Source organism: Ambystoma mexicanum, chromosome 9 (assembly GCF_040938575.1).
Source record: "Ambystoma mexicanum isolate Mex_15411 chromosome 9, UKY_AmexF1_1, whole genome shotgun sequence".
In the NCBI taxonomy this organism is placed as follows: domain Eukaryota; kingdom Metazoa; phylum Chordata; class Amphibia; order Caudata; family Ambystomatidae; genus Ambystoma; species Ambystoma mexicanum.
In genome coordinates this window covers 34,471,384-34,491,243 of record NC_090931.1, presented here as the reverse complement: position 1 = coordinate 34,491,243, position 19,860 = coordinate 34,471,384, and the positions used below count along the sequence as shown (strand labels likewise).

The window sequence follows — 19,860 nt, the reverse complement described above, 5'->3', positions numbered from 1 at the left end:
TCCTTCACCTATGGGCCACTAAAGTAGCAACTTTTAAAATAATGTGCTTTTTGCCCAATGCAAGTTAAGGCAGTTTTTGTGACGAAATGAGGGAATTTGTCCCTTCTCCCTAAGGATGAGCCCCTTCCTGTGAGGATAGGAACGTGAGCCCGCTCCGCAATACCCTATTTAGGGGTAGAGGCAAGTGGGATTCCACGGGGAGAGACTCCTCCCCCTTAGTGCATAAGGACTCCCGTTTCCTGTGAGGAATTCCCTAAAGCTGTACGCATGATGGCATACTCCCAATGATCAGAAACCCTTTCACATTAAGACTGGGGCTAAGAAACTCTGCAGAGATGTCATTATCTTAATGAAAAAGAATGTCCCTTTAAATGCGAATAACCAATATACTGAGACTACGTTGATTAACGTAACCTCGATGAGTAAGAGAGAGAGGAACACAGACATGGGCCCGGGATGACCCAGAGCTGCGTAACACCTGCAGGAAAATCGTTGCCGATATCACCATGAGTGTGAAGGCACAAGGTGTCCGGTCCCACATCGGAGCACTGAGAAGAGGCGAGAAAACAGGAAGAGAGGAGGGAAAGAAAGCTGATGAAGGAAAGGAACCGACGTCCAGACTGAGCACAAAGGATTCTGAGGAACCCGACTCTGCAAGACCTCCTCCAAAGAAGGTAATCTAGAGGATGGGGGTCACGTGTTGGCTCGAAGAAGGGATAGTTATATCGCAGAGCCAACTCGTCTGTTTGTTGGTAATGAGTCAATCATGAAGCAAGTAAATTTAAAGTGCGATAATATCAAAGAATAGATTATTGAAAAGCTAAATAAAGAGAGAGAAGAACCAGTGATCTCAATACTCACGTCAACTTCAACCTGATGAATTTAAATGTGATATCACGGAAAAGCAAATTATTGAAAAGCTGAATAAAGAGGGGGAAGAACCAGTGATGATGATACCCTGGGAAAAGGCAAAAGTAGTACAGCAGTGGGAAATGAAGGGAACCAGTCATTAGAATATAGTGTAATATCAGTCAAAACAATTCCCAATTGCCAACACCTACAGAGTCCCAGTATTTCTAAATCATTAGGACATAGTATTTGGAAAATACAAGTCTGCAACTCAGCCAATGTAGGACGTTGATGTTGGGGAGAAATCTTTCTGAAGCAAAGCTAGAGACCACTTCAAGACCGGATACATTAAGTTGGGTAGCAGAAAATCGTAACCCTTTAGGGCACAATAGTGTCACTAGTATGTTGCATTGAAATCGGGCATTCACGTTGGCGGAAGTGGAAGATCATTAAAAAATACATATAAAGCCACAGGAGCAAGCTAATAGTCTAGTCTTTGGCCTAAAACGCATAGAATTCAACATAGAGCAAACATGTCCTGGGGCAGTTAAGTACTCCCAAAGCCACTTTAGAAGAGTTTCAGAGAGGCTGGGAATGATCAGCAAGGAAGGAAGAGAACCATTTCAGAACCTGGCCAGAGATCCCCGCTGCGGCTAGTCGCTGGACCAAGATGGAATGGTCAATGGTGTCAAAAGCTTCAGAGATCCAAGAGGATTAGGGCATCACCCCCCTGTCCCCCACCCCCTCCCGATCGACAATACGAGCTAGATAATCAAGAACAGATATCGGGACGGATTCACTACCCAAAACCGGTCTGAAACACGACTGGAAAGGATCTAACAGTATAAGCCGTCGAGAAAGGAGCAGAGAACGGTAACTATATTCAACAAGCTTCATAGGAAAAGACAGGAGTGTAATAGGACGGAAATTAGAAAGGAGGTCCAAATCAGGTTTTTTAAAAAGTGGAAATCACCAAGGCATGTTTTAAAAGAAGTAGGTATATGGCTGTGCACAAGAGAAAAGCTCACTGCTGACAACACCGAGGCAGCAATAGAGGGAACAGAGGAATAGGATCCTCTGGGGAAATGGACTTCAAACTGGGGGTGGCCAAGATAACATCTACCTCTGAGAAGGTTGGAAATGCCTCTCAAAGAACTGGGGCTGGTGCGTCCACAGAAGCTCCCTTTTCTTGCATATCTGAAGCCAGAGAATCGGAAATCTTCTGACTGATAACTCCAATTTGATCTTGAAAGAACTTGGACAATGAAGTGCAAAGTTGCATAGAAGAAATGACTATATTTGCAGAGAGCAGGGCTGAAGGAGCCTGCACCACTTTAAACTGTTCCTGAGAGGAGGTTACAGCAGTTTCAATACGTCCAGAGAAGTAAAACTGCTTAGCTTTGAAGATGGTGAGTTGATAAACGGACGTGGCTTTGCGAAAAGCCAAACGAGCTAGCGGGCAATAAACTAGCCACCATGTACATTCAGCACGCCGGTGCAGCTGGCGAAGACAAGCCAGGGCCTCTGTAAACCAAGGCTCTGAAGGGCGGGCTCGAGGTTTGGAGGGTTTCGGGGGAGCCAGAGAGTCAGCTGTGGACAGTAAGGCCACAGCCAGAGAATTGAGGTCAACCGAAAAAAACGGGACCAGGCCCTCCATAATCCCAGCAGCGACCGTCGTGGCAGGAATGTTGAACCAGCGACGGGAGGGGGGATGTGGGATAGCTGAGAGATGACCTGTGGGCTCAACCTAAATAGAAAAAGGCACGACCCGGTGGTCAGTCCACAGGACGGAAAAACTGGGATAAACCGTGACCAAAAAGGGAGAGGCAAATATAAGATCCAAAGTGTTGCCAGACACGTGCGTTGGACCCACAATCAGCGGCAGCAAATTAAGGTCACCCAGACATGAGAGCAAGTTAGCCACCACTGTATCTTTAACATTATTGGGGTGAAGATTAAAAACCCCCAGTGCGACAAAGAACTGATATTGTAGGCACAAGTCGTGAGCAGAGCCACAAAGTCAGCCACAAAGCTGGCATCATAGCCAGAAGGTCTAAAGACTAGCAAAGCGTGCATTGTGCAAGAAGGTGAAAATTCCATACTTTTAATTTGGAGGCATGCCTTTTTATGTATGTCTAAAGGCTAGCATAGAGCAGGCGAGGTCCTTGCAGTGTATACGTGCAATACCCCCACCTGCCCGCAGGGGAGATCTATCAAGTCTAACAATACTATACCGCACCGGGAGAGCGTGGATAAGTGAAGACTCGGATGCATCTTTGAGCCAGGTTTCGGTGTTGAACACCAAGTCAGGTGACAAATCCTGCAAGAGATCATAATCTCCAGCATGGGCCACTGCAGATCTGGCGTTCAGTAAAATGCATCTTACCAGTGTGCGAGTGGGTTTGAGCTTATAAGTAGCCGAAGTCGAGACACAAGACCAACCTACCAGGAAGGTAGTATCACTAGGAGCAGCAAGGGTAAATGCCTCAAGTGAATAGCATTTAATTCTAGGCATATGAGCCGTGGCACAATGTGCGTCTGTGCAGCAGATGGGCCGGACTTCGGCATGTGCAAGGCACTTCCGCTGCGCTTCCTGCTAGGACATTATTCAGCACACAGTATTGACAGGAGCCAATCTGTGTTGAGGGAACCAGAAGCCGACTAGCAAGGTGAGTGCATGTCTGTAAAAAGGCCAGCGCGCAGCAGGATGAGCCCTGCACCCGCCAGGAGGCCAGGCAACCTTTCCAGCACTGCACAGGAATACAAGGAAAATAACAGCAATAAAATGAAATCAAATAAAGGAAGGTGACAAAGCAAAAATGCTGAATGCAAGAAAACAAATAATTAACCAGGCATCCAGTCACCCGCCAGAGTCTCGAGTCCAACTGAAAAAGCCCCTGAAAGGAAATAAAAATAAAACTGAAACAAAGAATAAAACATACTTACAAATACAAGTATAAAGAAATGCTGCATAGCATAGTAAAAACCAACTCCCCAATGAGGTCGAGGGCAAGGTAAAACGCAGTACTGTCCAAGGAAGGTCAAGCGCTATGAAACTGGGCAATAACGCACAACCTGTTTGTCCTCCCTTTCCATCTGCCAGGGATCCACACCACCACTGCGGATTCCCTCAGCAGGGTGCTACGATCATGTCGCGAATGGAAGCTCCACCAGAGCCAAGTTATTTACATCTTTCCCCGGTGGGGTCGCCCCGAAATATACTTTTTTGCCACGGCACAGAACGCCAAGTACCCCCAGATGGCCAGCCGGTTTTCTCAAGAGAACGGTCTGGGGGATGCCTTCTTAATCCCCTTGGAAGGTCGGTTCCTCTCTGCAATCCCTCCGCTTCCTCTTCTACTGAGAGTACTAAACTCCCTCAAACTGAGCCGCTGCAAGATGATTTTAATCGCGCCAACATGGCGGTGCCAAATTTGGTACTCCAAACTACTTCACTTTTAAACCTCTTTATTGCATTTCTTCAACATAGAATAACCGGAAGACACTTAAATAAAAGACAGCTGTGTGCCACCAGCGCTAAGGTAGAGAACAAATAATCACATTTGTATATTACTGTCCCTATCCCCACCCATTGTGTACCCATGAGTCTCTAATTCTTACATCTAACATTCTCCCGCAAGTCTGTCAGCTCATACTTGTCCACTGGCACTCGGCTGAACTGGGCCCAACAGCCCCAACTTGTAAACAAAAGTAACAAAGGTTATGCATGCCATACCTATCCCACCCCCCCTTCCCCTTAGCCTATTGTCTCCTCCTACTAATTTACAGCTCAGTTGCCTCCATGCTCTATACCCAGCGTCCTCTTGACATGGGCTTCACAGTGTCTTGTCGTCAGAGGGTGCAAACATCGCCTGAACCAATCCATTCCATGCTCTGACATCTCTGACTTCCCTTTGTCCCCTGTACACCGCCCTGTACCACACTACTGTTTCTGCCCATCTCCAAAGGTCTCTCCACCGTTCTATGTGGGGGCCTCAGGTAGACTTCCAAGCCAGTGCAATACTGCGCTTAGCCAAGATGCAGCTGAGATCTTTCATCACCGTAAAATAGGGTTCCATGCACAGTCTGTGGAACAACACAGCAGGCAGGCCTCCGGCAGCCACTCATGTATATTTATCCCATCATTCAAGGCTCTATTCGCAATCCCCTGCCAAAATCCCTGGATTACTGGGCATGACCAAAACATGTGCAACATATCGGCTGACCCGTTGGCACACCTTGGGCAGTACTGCTCTCCCGGGAACTGTGAGATGGCATGCATGGTCATGTAGGCTCTGTGCGTGATTGGCAACTGTAGCTATTTAAGTCTGGTGTTCCCAGAAACCTTGCGCGTGTACGGCATCACCCTGGCCTCGCTCCTTCCTCAAAGATCCGGCCTACTTCCTTCTCCCACTTGGCCTGCACTTTGATTTGCTTAGCGAGTCCTGGATCAGGTCATAGAGCCTAGGTACCACATGGCCCCCTTCTGCTAAGTCATAAAGGGAGTCCAGCGTGGTATCCTCAACAAATCCTGCTTTATGTCTGTCCATCTGTTCGTGACAAATCTGATCTCCCTGTGTTTATTTATTTTGATGCTTATATAGCGTGCCAAGCCTGAAGTCATCTGTGTGCTTTCTTACAGAGAAAAGGTTACAATTGTTGCAGAGGTTACATATAAACAAGGCATAGTATATACACTTAAATGCTTTGTTATAGATGCAGTATGTACATAGTTACATATGGGAGGACAAGGATGGCTTGTAGGGGTTTGATGAGTTCAGCAGACATGGGTAGGGGGCACTAATTACCCAGGCCTTGAGTGAAGAGGTGCGTTTTGAGTTGTCTGGAATAGCCAGAAGGATTCTTGTGCTCTTGGGTGGACCGGTAGGGTGTTCCATTGTTTGCTGGCAATCGTGGGGAAGCTACTGCCGTCCACTTTTAGGAGCTTGAATCTAGGGGTTGCCAGGAGATGTAGGTATGCATTTCTTGCAGGTCTTGTGCAATGTGGTATTGTGATTTTTATCTGACAAGTAGGCGGGGGTCACCAGTGGAGATATTTGTGCATCAAGGGTAGTGTTTTAATCGTGATTCTATCTTTTATCGGCAGCCAATGTAGTGTTTGTCCTGTTGAGGAGATATGCGCTTATCTAGGGCTGTTAAGCGCAGCTCTGAGGGCGTTATTTTGTAGGACCTGGAGTTTATGGATGTTGTATATCTTTGTGCCAGCATATAAGGCGTTGAAGTAATCGAGTTGGGACAGGACTAAGGCTCTGGCCAGAGTGATGTAGTTGCCGGGTGATAGGAATTGTCTACATGCGTTTGAGTTTGCAGGTCTAAGTTGTGGCTGAGGTGGTAGCATTTACTTGTTTTAGTAAGGGTCAGTGACGAGTCTAAGTAAAAGCCTAGTGTTTTTACCTCGTTAGAAATTTTGATCGTGTTACCATAAAGTCATCAGTCAGTTTGGCAACTCAATCTTGTCGTTAAAGCACATCCCGTGATGTGCCATCCAAGCTTGAATGGTGAGGTAAATGTTATTGAGTGTAGCGGAGTCGTGGTCGTCCGTGATGGATCTGGGTGTCCCCTGCGTAGTTGGTACCCAGGTCATCAAGTCTGTCAAAGGTTGGCTTCGTAAAGACGACGTACAAAGTTCGGGAGATGCACTATCCTTGGGGAAATCCACACAAGATAGAGGTAGGTGGCGATTCTGCTTTAGCGGAAAAGACTTTAATTGTTATATCCGTAAGGAATGATTTGATCCATTAGGTAGCGTTTGGGGAGAAATGTGCTGATGAGGCCAAGTGTTTGCATAGGATGTTGTGGTCCACAAGGTCGAATGCAGCCGAGAGGTACAGTAGAAGAAGGGCTAGCTTCCCTTTATCTTTCAGGTCATCCATTTGGATTTTCAAATCCAGGAGTGCTGTTTCCGTCCCATGTTTCGGGCGGAATCCAGATTGGCGTAACCCAAGGATGTTGTTGGTTTCGAGGTATTTCTATATTCGGATGGACGCTACTCCGTACCATTTCTACAGAAAATATTGGACAGTCATTATTGGGCGGTAGTTCGTTGGAATGTTTGGGTCAAGGGAGTTTTTTTTTTTTTTTAATTGTGGTAATACCCAGGCATTCTTGAGGTCCCTGGGGATGCAGTTGTTTTTTTAAATGAGGCATTAATGAGCTTGGTGATGAAGGGTGTGAGTTGGGGTGCACAGTCTTTAATGACTGTTGGTGGGCACGGGTCACCTTGGCACCTTGACGGTTTTAGACTAGAGATGATTTTAAGGACATCCGAGTTGGTGACCTCGGTAAATTCAAATTGAGGCACTTCATTGTTATGGGCCTTCTTATAATGACTAGGAGTATTGGGAAGGTGCTTCAATTTTAGACTCTAGTCGAGCAATTTTATCTTTGAGAGCATTCTGGATGTTCAGACACCAGCTTGCATCCTTGTTGCAGCTTTCCACTGTGGGAATCGGGGTTTCTAATTCCCTAAGGATTGAGAACAGTTTAGTTTTTGAGTTGGCCTTGATGATTCTGTCGTTATATAGCGTACGTTTAGTGAGGTGCACTTTATTTTTAAAATTCCTGGGTGGCATTGTTGAAAGCATTTTTATTAAGTACTGTCGGTGATCTCTTCCAGTGAGATTCCGCCTTTCTTTTAGCTTGCCTTGGAGCTTGTAAGGTGGTGGTGAACCAACCATATAAGTGGGCAGGTTGTTTTGCTTTGCGTAAGGCAAGTGGAGCTAATTTGTTTATGGCTGCAAGTATAGTGTCATTGTATTGTGGTGATTTCGGTTGGATCTGAGTTCACCGTGAATTGTGTTGCTAGGACGGGTTGTAATAACGATAGTAAGTTATTGGCAGTGATATTCCTTTAGTTGTGGACAGAGCAGCAGGGGACAGTTTTAGGACATTAGTTTGGTTAATCTTGGTATCAATGTTGAATGTTATGAGTTGATCTGACCAAGGGCAGGTATCGTTTGGTAAGATGATATAGTTGCAGTTAGTATCCGCATGCCAGTCGAGTATTCAACCTTTTGCATGGGTGGGGTTTTGGATCCTATGCGAGAAGCCAAGTGCTGACATGGTGTTGGCTAAGGAGGAGTGACCGGTGTCTCTCCCATGTTCAAGGGTGTTTTAGCGATGATGGCTATGCCTCCACCTTTGGACGTAGGTCTGTCCTTCCTACAGATAATAGAACCCGTCTGGGACGGTGAGTGAGAGGGCTGGGCCAGCTACAGCGTGGAGCCATGATTCTGTTAAGGCTAGGAAGTCAAGCTTATGCGATGTGATGTCTAGTGCATGGGCTGGTAAGTATCTGGCGTTGATGAGTACTCCTAGGATGTTGTTGTCAGGAGTGTTGATGTTAGTGTGGTGGAGATAGGGTGGGTGCGTGTTGGTGTGGGCAGTTCTGAGTGTAAGGAATTGGTTCCTTCTACTGATGGAGGGGGCATTGGAATAGGAAGAGTGTCTAGTGGGCTTTGTCCTGGATGCTAGGTTGTCATTTTTAAGTGTAAGTGAGCAGGGGCGACAAGTGGTTTGACTGTGGACTTGCTGTGTTGTCAATGTTCCAAGATTGTGCGTAATCAGGTTGTTGAACACTGTGGTGGTTGGGAGCTACAGATAGGAGGCAGGTCAGCTGGATGGAGCTGGAATCTGGTGGGGTTAGGGTGCATGGGCATGGACCGGGCTAGACTGCAGCTGGATCAGGTTAAGGTGTGACTAGCGTGAAAAAGGTTTTTGATAAGTGAGGAGGACATGAAAGTAGTAGGAAGGAGCATGAGGCTCTGGCTTAAGCAACAGGCTAGGGCAAAAGTATATCAGGCTATGGTACACAAGGCTAGGGCACAGGTATCTGGCTATGGCATACATGGCTAGGGCACACGTGTCTGGCTATGGCACACAAGGCTAGGGCATGAGTATCTGGCTATGGCACACAAGGCTAGGGCATGAGTATCGGGCTAAGGCGCACACAACAGGCTAGGTCATGAGTATCGGGCTAAGGCACAAGTAATGGGGGCACATAAACTAGGAGATGGCACCATGCAGTAGCTGGGAAACGAGGCTGGGCATGAGCAAGGTAGTTTGAAAGGTAGTGTAGGCAAGATTTGCATTACGTAAGACAGGTTTAAAAAGGTGCATGGAAAACTTTCAGCAGCAGTATAAAGAGACAGAGGAAGGAATGGTGGTGGGGCTATTGTTTCGTAAAAGTTCTGTGCAGGCGATGGGCAGCAAGCACGCCGCCTGGATGGGCTGTAGGATAGGGTTCACACTGATAAGGTTCCGGGAGTCCGTGTTTTGACAGTGGGCCCTGGGGGGGCAGGTGTTCTGTGTAATGGAAGCTCTAGGCTCCAGTGGATGCTTTGCAGCCAGGGAAGAGGCAGGTATCGCATTAGATTTGTGGATGTTGGCATTGTGTGCAGTGTTGGGAGAGCTGGATGGGCTCATGGAAGTGAATTCACCGGTGCAAAGCGGGACAGTGCATGGCATTGTAAGACGGAGCACAGGGGCTTACCTCAGTTGTAATGCGGGCGGGTGGGTGGGTCTCACGAACGGGCACAAACAGGGGACTTGAGTGTGGGCGGCGTTCGCCTGCCGGCTCCCTGATTGGGCAGCTTAAAGCAAGTGATGCCCTATCCAGTGCTTCGAGCAGCTGTGCAGGAGTTAACACGCCAGTGTTAACATGGCAGTGGCCGTTTTTGAAGGCGTCTCGTCCTTGTGTTAGGTCAGGAACTGTCCCCCTGATATATCGTGGGACTCGATCACTTCAGGGAAGCTCATCCGTGTCCCCTCCTGGTATAGGTCCCCCAAAGTGATGACACCCTTTGGTTCCCAGTGGAGTCTAATGCAGCACGCAACCTCCCTACTCCCTCCACAAATTGCCACCAGTGATCTACTGGCAGAGTACGGGTCTTGTCTGCCCACGATCTTCAATTGTATGTTCCACATTCTTTGTCCCAACTCTACCAGGGCAGACGTCCCAGCCATGTCCGCTTCCTCCACCCAAACACTGCCCTCAAATAAAACTGGGTGACTCCGTCCCGCAGCAATTATGTGTCTAGGGAGACTTCGTTGGCCAACCAAGTCGCAATAAATTGTAATTGACCATCCAGATAGTATGCTTCGAAATGCGGCAGCATTATTCCTCCATCCCTGTAGTCTCTTCTCAGTGTGTCCAGCGACATTCGGCCCCCCGCCCTCCCAGATAAATCTCCTCACCACTGAGGTGAGTTTACGAAAGAACGCTCCTGGGATCTCATAGGGATATTCACAAAGTGGTACAACCGGCGCGGCATGGCCACCATTTTGAGCAGTAGAGCCCATCATTGATACAGGAGCCTCTGCCGGAATTCCATGGATCTCTCTACTCCACGGAGCACTCTTGCTGTGTTCACCTCGTGCTCTGTCCTAGGGTCATGGTAAATGTCCACCCCTAAATACCGAAAGGTGTCCACCTCACACTGTATGCCTAGATTTGTAGACTCGGCTGCCCCAGCGCCACCAGGCCAGCCAATGGGAACAACCTCAACTTTGCTTATAGGTATACCAGACAGTTTCGCAAAGCCGTACAGTACTTGCAGCATGTAGGGTAGATCTGATTCCGGGTTCTGCATGTAGAGCAACATTTCGTCTGCATACAGTGAACCCACGTGCCTGCCCGCCCTAATTGGTATACCGGCTTCCCTGCAGTCGGCTCTAAGGAAAGCCGCCAGTGGCTCTAGTGCTATGATAAACAACATGGGGGAGAGTGGACACCCCTGACTAGTTTCCATGCCTCTGAGATGTCTCCCAGTTTTGACCCGAGCCTTCGACTTCTCATACAATAAATGTACCCACCACGCAATACACGGCCCTACTCCAAAACGGTGCAATGCTGCATTCATCCAGTCCCACCTCAGAGTCAAAGGCTTTTATTGTGTCCAACGAGGCCACTGCATATTCTGCCTCTTCCCCCCCCTTTGTTGTCCGTTATGTGGTGTAACCTGCTCAGGCTCAGGGACGTATTTCCTCCTGGGACATAGCCCGTTTGATCGGAATGTATCAAGGTGCTAATGGCACCCTTCAGTCTGTTCGCCATCATCGCTGTGAGGATTTTGCAACCTTGATTTATCATCGCGAGCAGTCTGTACGATCCACACTCAAGCGGTGGCTTGCCAGGTTTTAGTATCAGCACTATGATAGAATCCTGAAGGCTTGGCAGGAGTAGGTTCACCTTGTACGCCTCTTCCAGAATCTGCAAGAGGGGTGGCGCAAGTTTGCCCGCATACTTCTTCCAAGGTGTGTTCTGCGAGGATTTACATCTGGCACCGACTTAATGGTACGTAGCCAGGCTAATCTTTTAACGGAGCAGGCAGGAGCTTGCTGGATGTGTGACCTCACTGCATGGCTGCTGGCCATGCCCCCTTCCAACCTACTTCACTTGTCGTTCGCTCCTTGCGTCAAGCTGCCGCCCATTGTCAGACTTCCTCTCCTGAGACAGAGGTTCAGTAATGTTTTGACTCCTACAGCCCAAGAATTCAGACGCTTTTAATTACCTCTAGAATGAAACCTTATTCTTGCACAGGCTAGGGCGTCTCTACATTATCGTAATACAAGCACACATTGAAACTTTTTATCATTTGGTGTCCATCGCAACATCTGAGCCCTCTTTGAATCAAAGCTACGCAAATCTTGCCATATCTAATAACTCTGGCAAAAGCAGTACTAGCACACTCCTCCATTAAAGTCCATTTGGCTGCCAGTTCTCGCTAAACTCTCACTACAGGCCGACCTCTATGCCCAGGCTTTTCCTCCTGTTAAAGCTTCAGCTTGGGCACTCAAAGTTCTTTCCGAATTAATGGACCCTTCGTTTGAACCTCTTCACCAGGCTTTGTTGAAGTTTCTATCTTGGAAGACAGCTTTCTTGGTGGCCATTACGTCTGGCAGGCATGTGGTAGAACTGCAAGCCCCCGCCTGTAAACCATTGTACCTGGTCTTTCACCAATCCAAGGTGGTACTCTGCACGAATCCTTCCTTCATGACAAAACTTTCCTCAGCTTTCCACTTGAGTGAACCTTTTGATTTTACCTGTTTTTTGGTGCCCCCCTATCTAGCTGTATCTCGCATTGCTACAGACTTGCAAACCGGCCCCTGCCGGAAGGCCAAGGGCTCATTCCACCAGATTAATAGCTTCTACCACGGCGGTCCTGTCTGGTGTTCCCCTGCTCGACATCTGCAGGACTGCTACATCGAGGTCTGCTCACACCTTCAGGAGATTCTACTGCATTGACCGGGATTCCAGAGAGGAGTCCTGTGTCGGCCAGGCAGGTGCTTTGCAACCTATTTGCATAAGGTGAGCGTTCCAGAAGCGAGTTCAAATGCTTCTGTAGCACTATGCCCCATACCATTTGCTGTGTAAATGTACTGCTGTGTAATCATATTCACGAGCATGTGAATCCATGCAAAACGCCATGTTTGAGAAGGAAAATGTTACTTACCTGTAACTACTGTTCTCTAGTATTGGTAACTTTCATGGATTCACATGCGACCCTCCCTCCTTCCCCTCTCTGGCTCTTCGTTCCTACTGCCACATTACGTGCACTTCCAAATCTGAAGATGGCCTCCAGGGGTGGAGCTAATGTCATTGTCTGGGGCAGTTTGACCCAAAAGCGAAGGCAATAAACTATATAGGTAGCAAGCTACTTTTTTAGCTTTTACGCTAAGCTGCTTTAATGTTACCTTGGATTCCCAGCCTGACGACTGGGAGTATTCATGGGCATATGAATCCCTGAAACATACCAATGCTGGAGAAAAGGAGTTCCAGGTAAGTAACTTGTTCCATCTGGCCTACCTATGGACTGGTCTACTGCAGTTACAATTACTATGGGGGGGGGGTGCATGGCTGGGCTCACAAAGAGCCAGTGTGAGCACAACGGCCACTTTAGGCCTGCCTGATGGATGCCCCTAAAACAAAATGGCCAGGAGTATGTTGTAAATAAATACATTGGTACCTCAAAGGCTACCAGAAAGATACATTGGGCTACCAATTTGGTAAATCGGCTTGCAACACTTGTGAGGCCAACACTAAATTATAGCTGCTACCAACCTGACACTTATAATGAAAAGTGATATACTCCAACGTAGGGCAGAAATTGGGATTCTAAGCACCCCTGGCCTGGGAGCCTTCACTGGGTTCTCCTCTCTGGTCCTCTGGCGTTGTGCTGTCAAATCTGCACCCGTTGGGTAAAATGGACCTGAGTGAGCAGAAAAGGGTTGTAGTGGCAAGGGGACTTCAGTAGATGCCCCTCTGACCACCAAAAACAGGGCAGTAGGCCAAATAAAGAAAGGGGAGTGGTCAAACAAGTTAAGGGGATCTACAGAAATCCCACAAATATAATTTTGCATTAGCACAAGTACTTGAAGAGACTGCTTCACTCTTGATCCCTAGACTCAGTTGCTGAACTCGCTCAGGCTGCAGGGTGTAGGCTTCCCTAGACGGCGCGAAGGATGGTTGGATTTCAGTTCCAACAGCAATAGGCAGGCTCTTCAGAAGCAGCATATCCGAGTAGGCATTGGTGTGGCCCTGGTAAGGGTCAGCAGGACCTCTGAAGCAGTGCTTTCACACTTTGGGTTCCAGCAGGCCCATGCTCGTAGTGCGAGATGGCAGCAGTAGGTTGGCGATGTCCCAAGAGCTCTGCGGATGCCAGAAATGTTTCTAGCAGAAACGACCCATGCATCGGTGCAGTCAACATACAGGCCAAATGCCGACCTGCCAATGACTCTGACCTTAGGAAAGGGCTTCAGACTGGGTGGAACCCACTAGTCCATGGGAAAAGGGCACGCAGTTCAGGTTTCTCTGAGCAATTTGAAGACCCAGAGATGGTTGTAGCTGCAATCCTTGTAAAAGTATTTGCTTCTCCCCTGGCATCAGATGCTTCGATCTTGTGGCCGACTAGCTCTATTGGCCAGGTACTCCTTCTTTTATGCAGGGACCTTAAATGTTTGAACAGGTGGAGGCTGTCCAATCATTCTGTCCATTGACAGAACATTCCCTGGCTGAAATATGGATTGGTATCAGATGGTCCAAAGCACAGTTTGACAATTTCTCAACACACACACTCATTGGGAGTGCAGAGATGGACTATTGTGAACATTTGTGGCCCTATGGCAATTTCCTACCTGAAGAAGGAGGAAGATGGCCAATGAAGACTTCTACCATGCGGAGGAGCCCTTTTCAATATATAGTTCCCAAAAGAGTGCACTCCTCTGCACCAGGAAAAGTAAATAAAAGTTCACTGGAGCTTCCCTTTTCAGTAAACGTCACAAAAGTAACTGGGGTGTTGCTAAAGCAAGTGTAGATGGATTGTGTGTCCCTGTAGCACCCCACTGGAGGTGGCTTGTACTACACTGTCAGAATAAAGGTGATGCACTGGTAGCAATAGGGGCTGACTGGTGCATCCCAAACAAAACAAGTGCGGTCCAAGAGCCTCACTCACCCCAAAAAGAAGATATGCTGGGGGACTCCACTTAAATGAAAAACGTTCCCGACAGACTGTCTAGGCCAGAGGTCTGCTAGGCTCACCAGATGTTTTAGACTACAGCTCCCATGAGCTGCTGGGAGTTATAGTCAAAAAATGTGGAGAGCCAAAGGTTGTCGAGCCCTGGTCTAGACAATTAACGTGTTGCTTGTGAATGCTTGGGTGCTGAAATACTAAGACTACTTGCAAGGGGAAAGTGTCAGATCAGGACTTTAGTTGTTACTTGGTTGGGGAATAAAGATAAGTTAAGCAGTTAGAGCACTGTTGACCCTGCTTTGATGCTCACCAACTCTGTGCCTTTTTCAATACAGGTACCACTTGAAAGATGTTATTGTTGGGAAAATATATTTCCTGTTGGTTCGGATCAAAATCAAGCACATGGAAATTGACATCATCAAGAGGGAGACGACTGGCACTGGGCCCAACGTTTACCACGAGAACGATACAATCGCCAAGTACGAAATCATGGACGGGGCACCTGTTCGGGGTGAGCCCCTTATTCCCTCAATGAACTAGGATTAAATCCCCCATGCTGATAGTTTTGCATGCAAAAGGGAACTACTGTGTTCCAGCCACTTCCTTTTTCTTATTCTCCTATAGACACCACTGTAGTTTTTGACGCTTGATGCTCTATAGCTACATCATGTTTTGTCTTTGTAAACTATGCTATTGCAGCCACCCACCTCTAGAAAGGTGGCTGGATGTAACGTTGTGTATTCCTGTGGTACTGTACAACGAAAGGTGCAGCTAAACTCATACAAACTTTTCTGTTTCTTTCTCTAGGTGAATCCATTCCAATCCGACTTTTCCTAGCTGGGTATGAGCTGACCCCCACTATGAGGGACATCAATAAGAAATTCAGCGTGCGGTATTACCTTAACCTGGTATTGATAGATGAGGAGGAGAGACGCTACTTCAAGCAACAGGTGATTTTGAAGGAATGCTGTTAATTTTCAGTATTTTGAAGTAGGCCTACTGCAGGTGCCTTCTGTGCCAATGGTATTACTGTGTGGAGGTGTTTTCATGTAATTTATCGAGCAAGCCTTTGGATGCCAACAGATATTGGTTCAAACTGTGATGTCCCAAAGTTGGAAGCTGGTCACGGCCATCAACAGATGAAGTTATAGGTATGTCACTCAGCGAGGCCGACATTATCCTGAAAGGATATCTTACTGGAAAGCTGGCACTGTGGTCCTAGCTGTGTGGGGGGTGGGGTGGGCCATCATCTGATGCACTCCCGACGGGATCCGAAGTCTGGGGTGTGGGAATGATTGGATTGCAGTGGCGACTGTGGGGAAAAACTGCAGGGAAGCAGCTGCCATCGTGCTGGGGGCCGGATGGCTTGCAGGTTGCGGTGGTGACCCCCCGCCCCTTGGTTGCCGGCAGTATTCGCGCCGGAGGACTGGGGGCGTTGAGACGTGGGCACTGCCTGACCGTGCAGAGTGGATCGAGTCACAGGCACAGAGCGGGCTCTGGCTGTACAGGGGACACACTGCGCAGCACTCGCAGAGGACCGGAGCCCAGTGGGGCATAATTGCAGCGCGGGCTGCACGTCTTGGGAGCACCCTGGCATTAGCGGAGGGTGCATAGGAGTGTGTGCTCAGTACCCGGCGGCTAAAGAAGACACACATAGAAGAGAGGGCTGCTCCTTAATCACCTGAACATCTCCGCAGTGGCTGTGCCGGGGGCATGAAGGGGCGGCAGGTGATCGGAGAGCCCACTCTGAGCCATGCCGTGGCCGCTGAGGACAGTCTCCACTGGAACAGGTTGCTTCGCCCCCCATACTCTTCAGGCGGAACTAAGGTGATAAGAGTGTGTGCGTGGGCATGGAGTCAAGAGACACCACAAGGGGGTGCAGGAAAGGCAACATGGGTGTGCCCAGGTGGAGGTGGGACCCCATTGCTGTGGATATAGTTAGTGGTGCTGTGTGTGTGTGTGTCTGTCTGTCTGTCTAGACTTTTAAACTTCAGGGATATGGACACCATACTACAGATGGCAAGGGCAACCGACCTGGTCGCATACAATGGCTCCCGCATTGGCTTCTTTCCCGATTACATGATGGAGGTGCATCGAGCAAGGCAATTCTTTGACTCGAGCGGAAGCTACTCTCCTGCAGCATTAAATATGCACTCTTCTTCCCCTTGCCTTTGAAGGTCTACCAGGGTGTAAAGGCACTCCTCTTCAGCACACCGCACGAGGCGTGGGAGTGATACGAAACGAACATCCAGCAGGCAATGACCTTTACACCACAGAAGGAAACGCAGATACCCAAGACCCAAATCGTGCTGTCGTCCGCCTGCTATATTCACAGGATGTGCTCCCCAAACCCCCCCCCCCCGGCCCCCAAGACCCCCAGGTGACATGGGTGGGACAACGGACCAAGGGGAGGAGGGCTGAATGGTGATTGACAGGTGGCGCCAGGCACCAACATATTTTGGAACGTTGAAACTTTATGGTGCAGCAACTCTAGAGAACTGGCCTCTGGAGTACATGTGGTCTGGGATAGGCCCAGTGTCGACTAGTTCCGCTCATGGTTGACTGTGGTGGCCGGATCGCTGCACAGTGGGTTTGAATGTGGGAATGACTGAGAGTGGGGGGCCTCCGTGGGCAGCCATCTTGTATCTGGCATTTTGGGGCAGATGTCGGCGGATAAGGGAGTCCCGTTGTTAAAGTGGAATGTAAACGGGATGTGCTCGGGCGTTACATGACGGTTAATATTGCAGTTCCTAAATAGGCACTCACCAGACGTTGCCCTGCTTACTGAAACCCACCTGATGTGGACGCATTGCAAGTTCTTTATGCGCACAAATTATAGAGTGGCCCATCATGCCGGGATTGCCAGAGGGGCCAGGGGCACCATGATCCTTATACATAAGAAGGGGCCATTCTTGGTCATGGAGGTGAGAACAGACCCCGGTAGAATGTTTGTGTTGATCTGAGGGGGATATGTGGTGGTGGGGGTCTCACATAGGGAATAGTGGCAGTTTATGCATCCCCTCCCCTCACGCTGGAGTTACTTAATGATCTCCAGAAGCCTTTAGTGCTGGGGGAGGCAGAGGTGGATTCTGGGTGGAGATATCAACGATGTGATGGACACTGGCCTCGACAGATTGCACGTGGGTAGTAGGAATCCAGGGGAACCCTCTAAACTATGCATCTTTGCTGGAGCAATGGGTTGGTTGGACACATGGAGGACCTTGCACGCAGGGGAGACAGGTACTTCTTCTCTGGGGTGCACTCTTATTTCTCTAGGTTGGATGATCTCTTCATTTCACAGGGCTATACCCATGTGCTGCTCGCTGCAAAAATGCTAGCCAGTGGGATTTCGGACCATTCTCCCATTACTAGTTAAGCTCAAAAGCGGGCATGAGTCGCCCACACGCACTTGGAGACTGAACTATCTGGGCTACCTGCGAAGCCGAAGCAGCCTTGAACGGCCCTTGTTCCTGCTGACTCCTCAGAGGTGCATCGGAGTTCCCAGGCGGCACTCTGAAATGTGGTGCTGGACAATGGAAAAAAGGCACACTGGCATAGGCGTAGTCAAATTCATGAAGTCAGGGCGAGTAGTAAGATGCTTGCGTGGCTAGAGCGCAGGGAAAAGAGGTTGCAGGCTGGTGCGAGCCCTGCAGAGTGAGGCCGGAGAGGTTCTAACGAGGGGTGCAGATCTGGCACAGGCATCCGCGGTATAAGTCTCTATACAATGCCCTGTCGAGTGGATCAGGGAGTGATGCAGGTGGGGAGGTGGCCCCAGTGGCCTTTGCACAGTTGTCGATACAGCAGCAGGAGGGGCTAGAAGCTCAGATCTCGAAGGAAGAGGTAATGGCAGCGATTGCCCAACTGCAGTCACTGAAGTCCCCGGGCCCATATGTCTTCCCAGTGGAAGTCTGGAAAAGATTTGGGGTGGGCAGGCGGTGGTTGGGCCGCTCCACAGGCTGGATTCTGCAGAGTAAAAAGGATGGTTTACTGCCAGAAGATTTGAGGAGAGCACGCATAGTGGTTCTCCCCAAACCAGGAAAGCCACTGGAAAATTGCGCCTCCTTATAGGCCAATATCATTAATAAACAGGGAAGCAATGATCCTAGCTAGGGTCCAGGCAAATAGTCTGCAGGGAGTTATAGGCTGCCTGGTTCACCCAGACTAGTGTGGGTTTATGCCATCAATGTCCACCCATATCAACTTGCGCATGGTGCACTGGCTCTTGGCCAGGCCTCCACTATCCATTGTGCGCTGGCACTATTGTTGGTGGACTTGAGAAAGCCTTCGACTCTGTGCTTTGGGACTCGCTATGGGGGACTAAGGAAAGAATGGGCTTTGGGGAGAACCTTTGCGGTGGTTACCAGTCAAATGGTCGACACCATTTGGTCGACAGGACAATTGGTCGACACCATTTGGTCGAATGCCAAATGGTCGATTTTACCCATTTTTTGGTTTTTTTTGGGGGGGTCCCCCCCCCCAACCCCCTTTTTTTTCTTTTTTTTTTTTCCCCCACACGAAAACCCACAAAACACATATATATAAAAAAAAAAAAAAAATTCGACCAAATGGTGTCGACCAGTTTGTTGTCGACCAGTTGACTGGACACCCTTTGCGGTTACTGTACAAATTGCCTGTAGCTGATGTGCGTGTTAATGTGTTTTGCTCCAGGACTTTTCACCTGGAACTCTGCAATGGTCAGTTTGGGAGGGTGGGATAGGTCTACCTTTTTTGCAACAATACTACTGGGCAGCGCAGTTGAGGCGTTAACGACTGGCTACACGGGGACCCGAGATTACCCCCACAAACAGTCAGAACGGGGTTGGATGGGTGCCAGGACCCCTATACAGATCTTGTATGCTAGGCAGGGGAGGAGGTGCGCTCCCACTCATGTCGCAGAGCATGGAGCGGGTATGGGACGAGGCACACACGCATATTGGTAGCATTTCCCCTGCAGCTCCTCAAGATGAGTCACCTCAGGCATTGGGAGAGACCCGGGATTCTGAACCAACCTGGCGGATGTGATTCAGAGAGACAGTCTGCTTCGCTTTGAGTCTTTGTGGGAAAGGGTTTCCCTGGGCAAGGGCGAGAGCTTCCGGTACATCTAGCTGTCGCATGCGGTGAGCCCAATTCCTGCTTCCGAGTGAGAGCCCACAGTGCTCCGCATTGGAGGCTAACTTACTTGCAGCACTAATCAAGTCAAAGGTCACATCAACGTTGTATCGAGTAATAATGGCTTTTGGTGCTCTGGAACTGTCTGGCCTTAAAGACAGATGGGGAAAAAGATGTAGGCCCCATAGAACCAGAGTGCTGATGTTTCCGAGGGAAATTGGTATGTGTGCCAGGCTCCACCTTATACAGTACAAGATTGTACACTGAGCCTATTATTCACGGGCCAAGCTATATTATATGATAGGTTATTTATAACGCACTTAATACCCAGAGGTTTCTAAGCGCGGACCTGGGATCGAACCTGTGGTGCTCTGTGTCGTCTTGCTTCCAAGGCGAGCACGATGCCGCTGGGCTA

General features: G+C 48.8%; 1 protein-coding gene across 1 annotated transcript in view; it reads left to right on the top strand.

Annotated features, from left to right (window-relative positions):
* Window positions 1–19,860, top strand: part of VPS26B (VPS26 retromer complex component B) — a 166,242-nt gene that overhangs the window by 95,189 nt on the left and 51,193 nt on the right. The window contains exons 4-5 of the mRNA XM_069614113.1: window positions 14,672–14,847; window positions 15,144–15,286. Coding sequence (XP_069470214.1) covers window positions 14,672–14,847; window positions 15,144–15,286 — 319 coding nt within the window. The remainder of the gene's footprint in view (window positions 1–14,671; window positions 14,848–15,143; window positions 15,287–19,860) is intronic.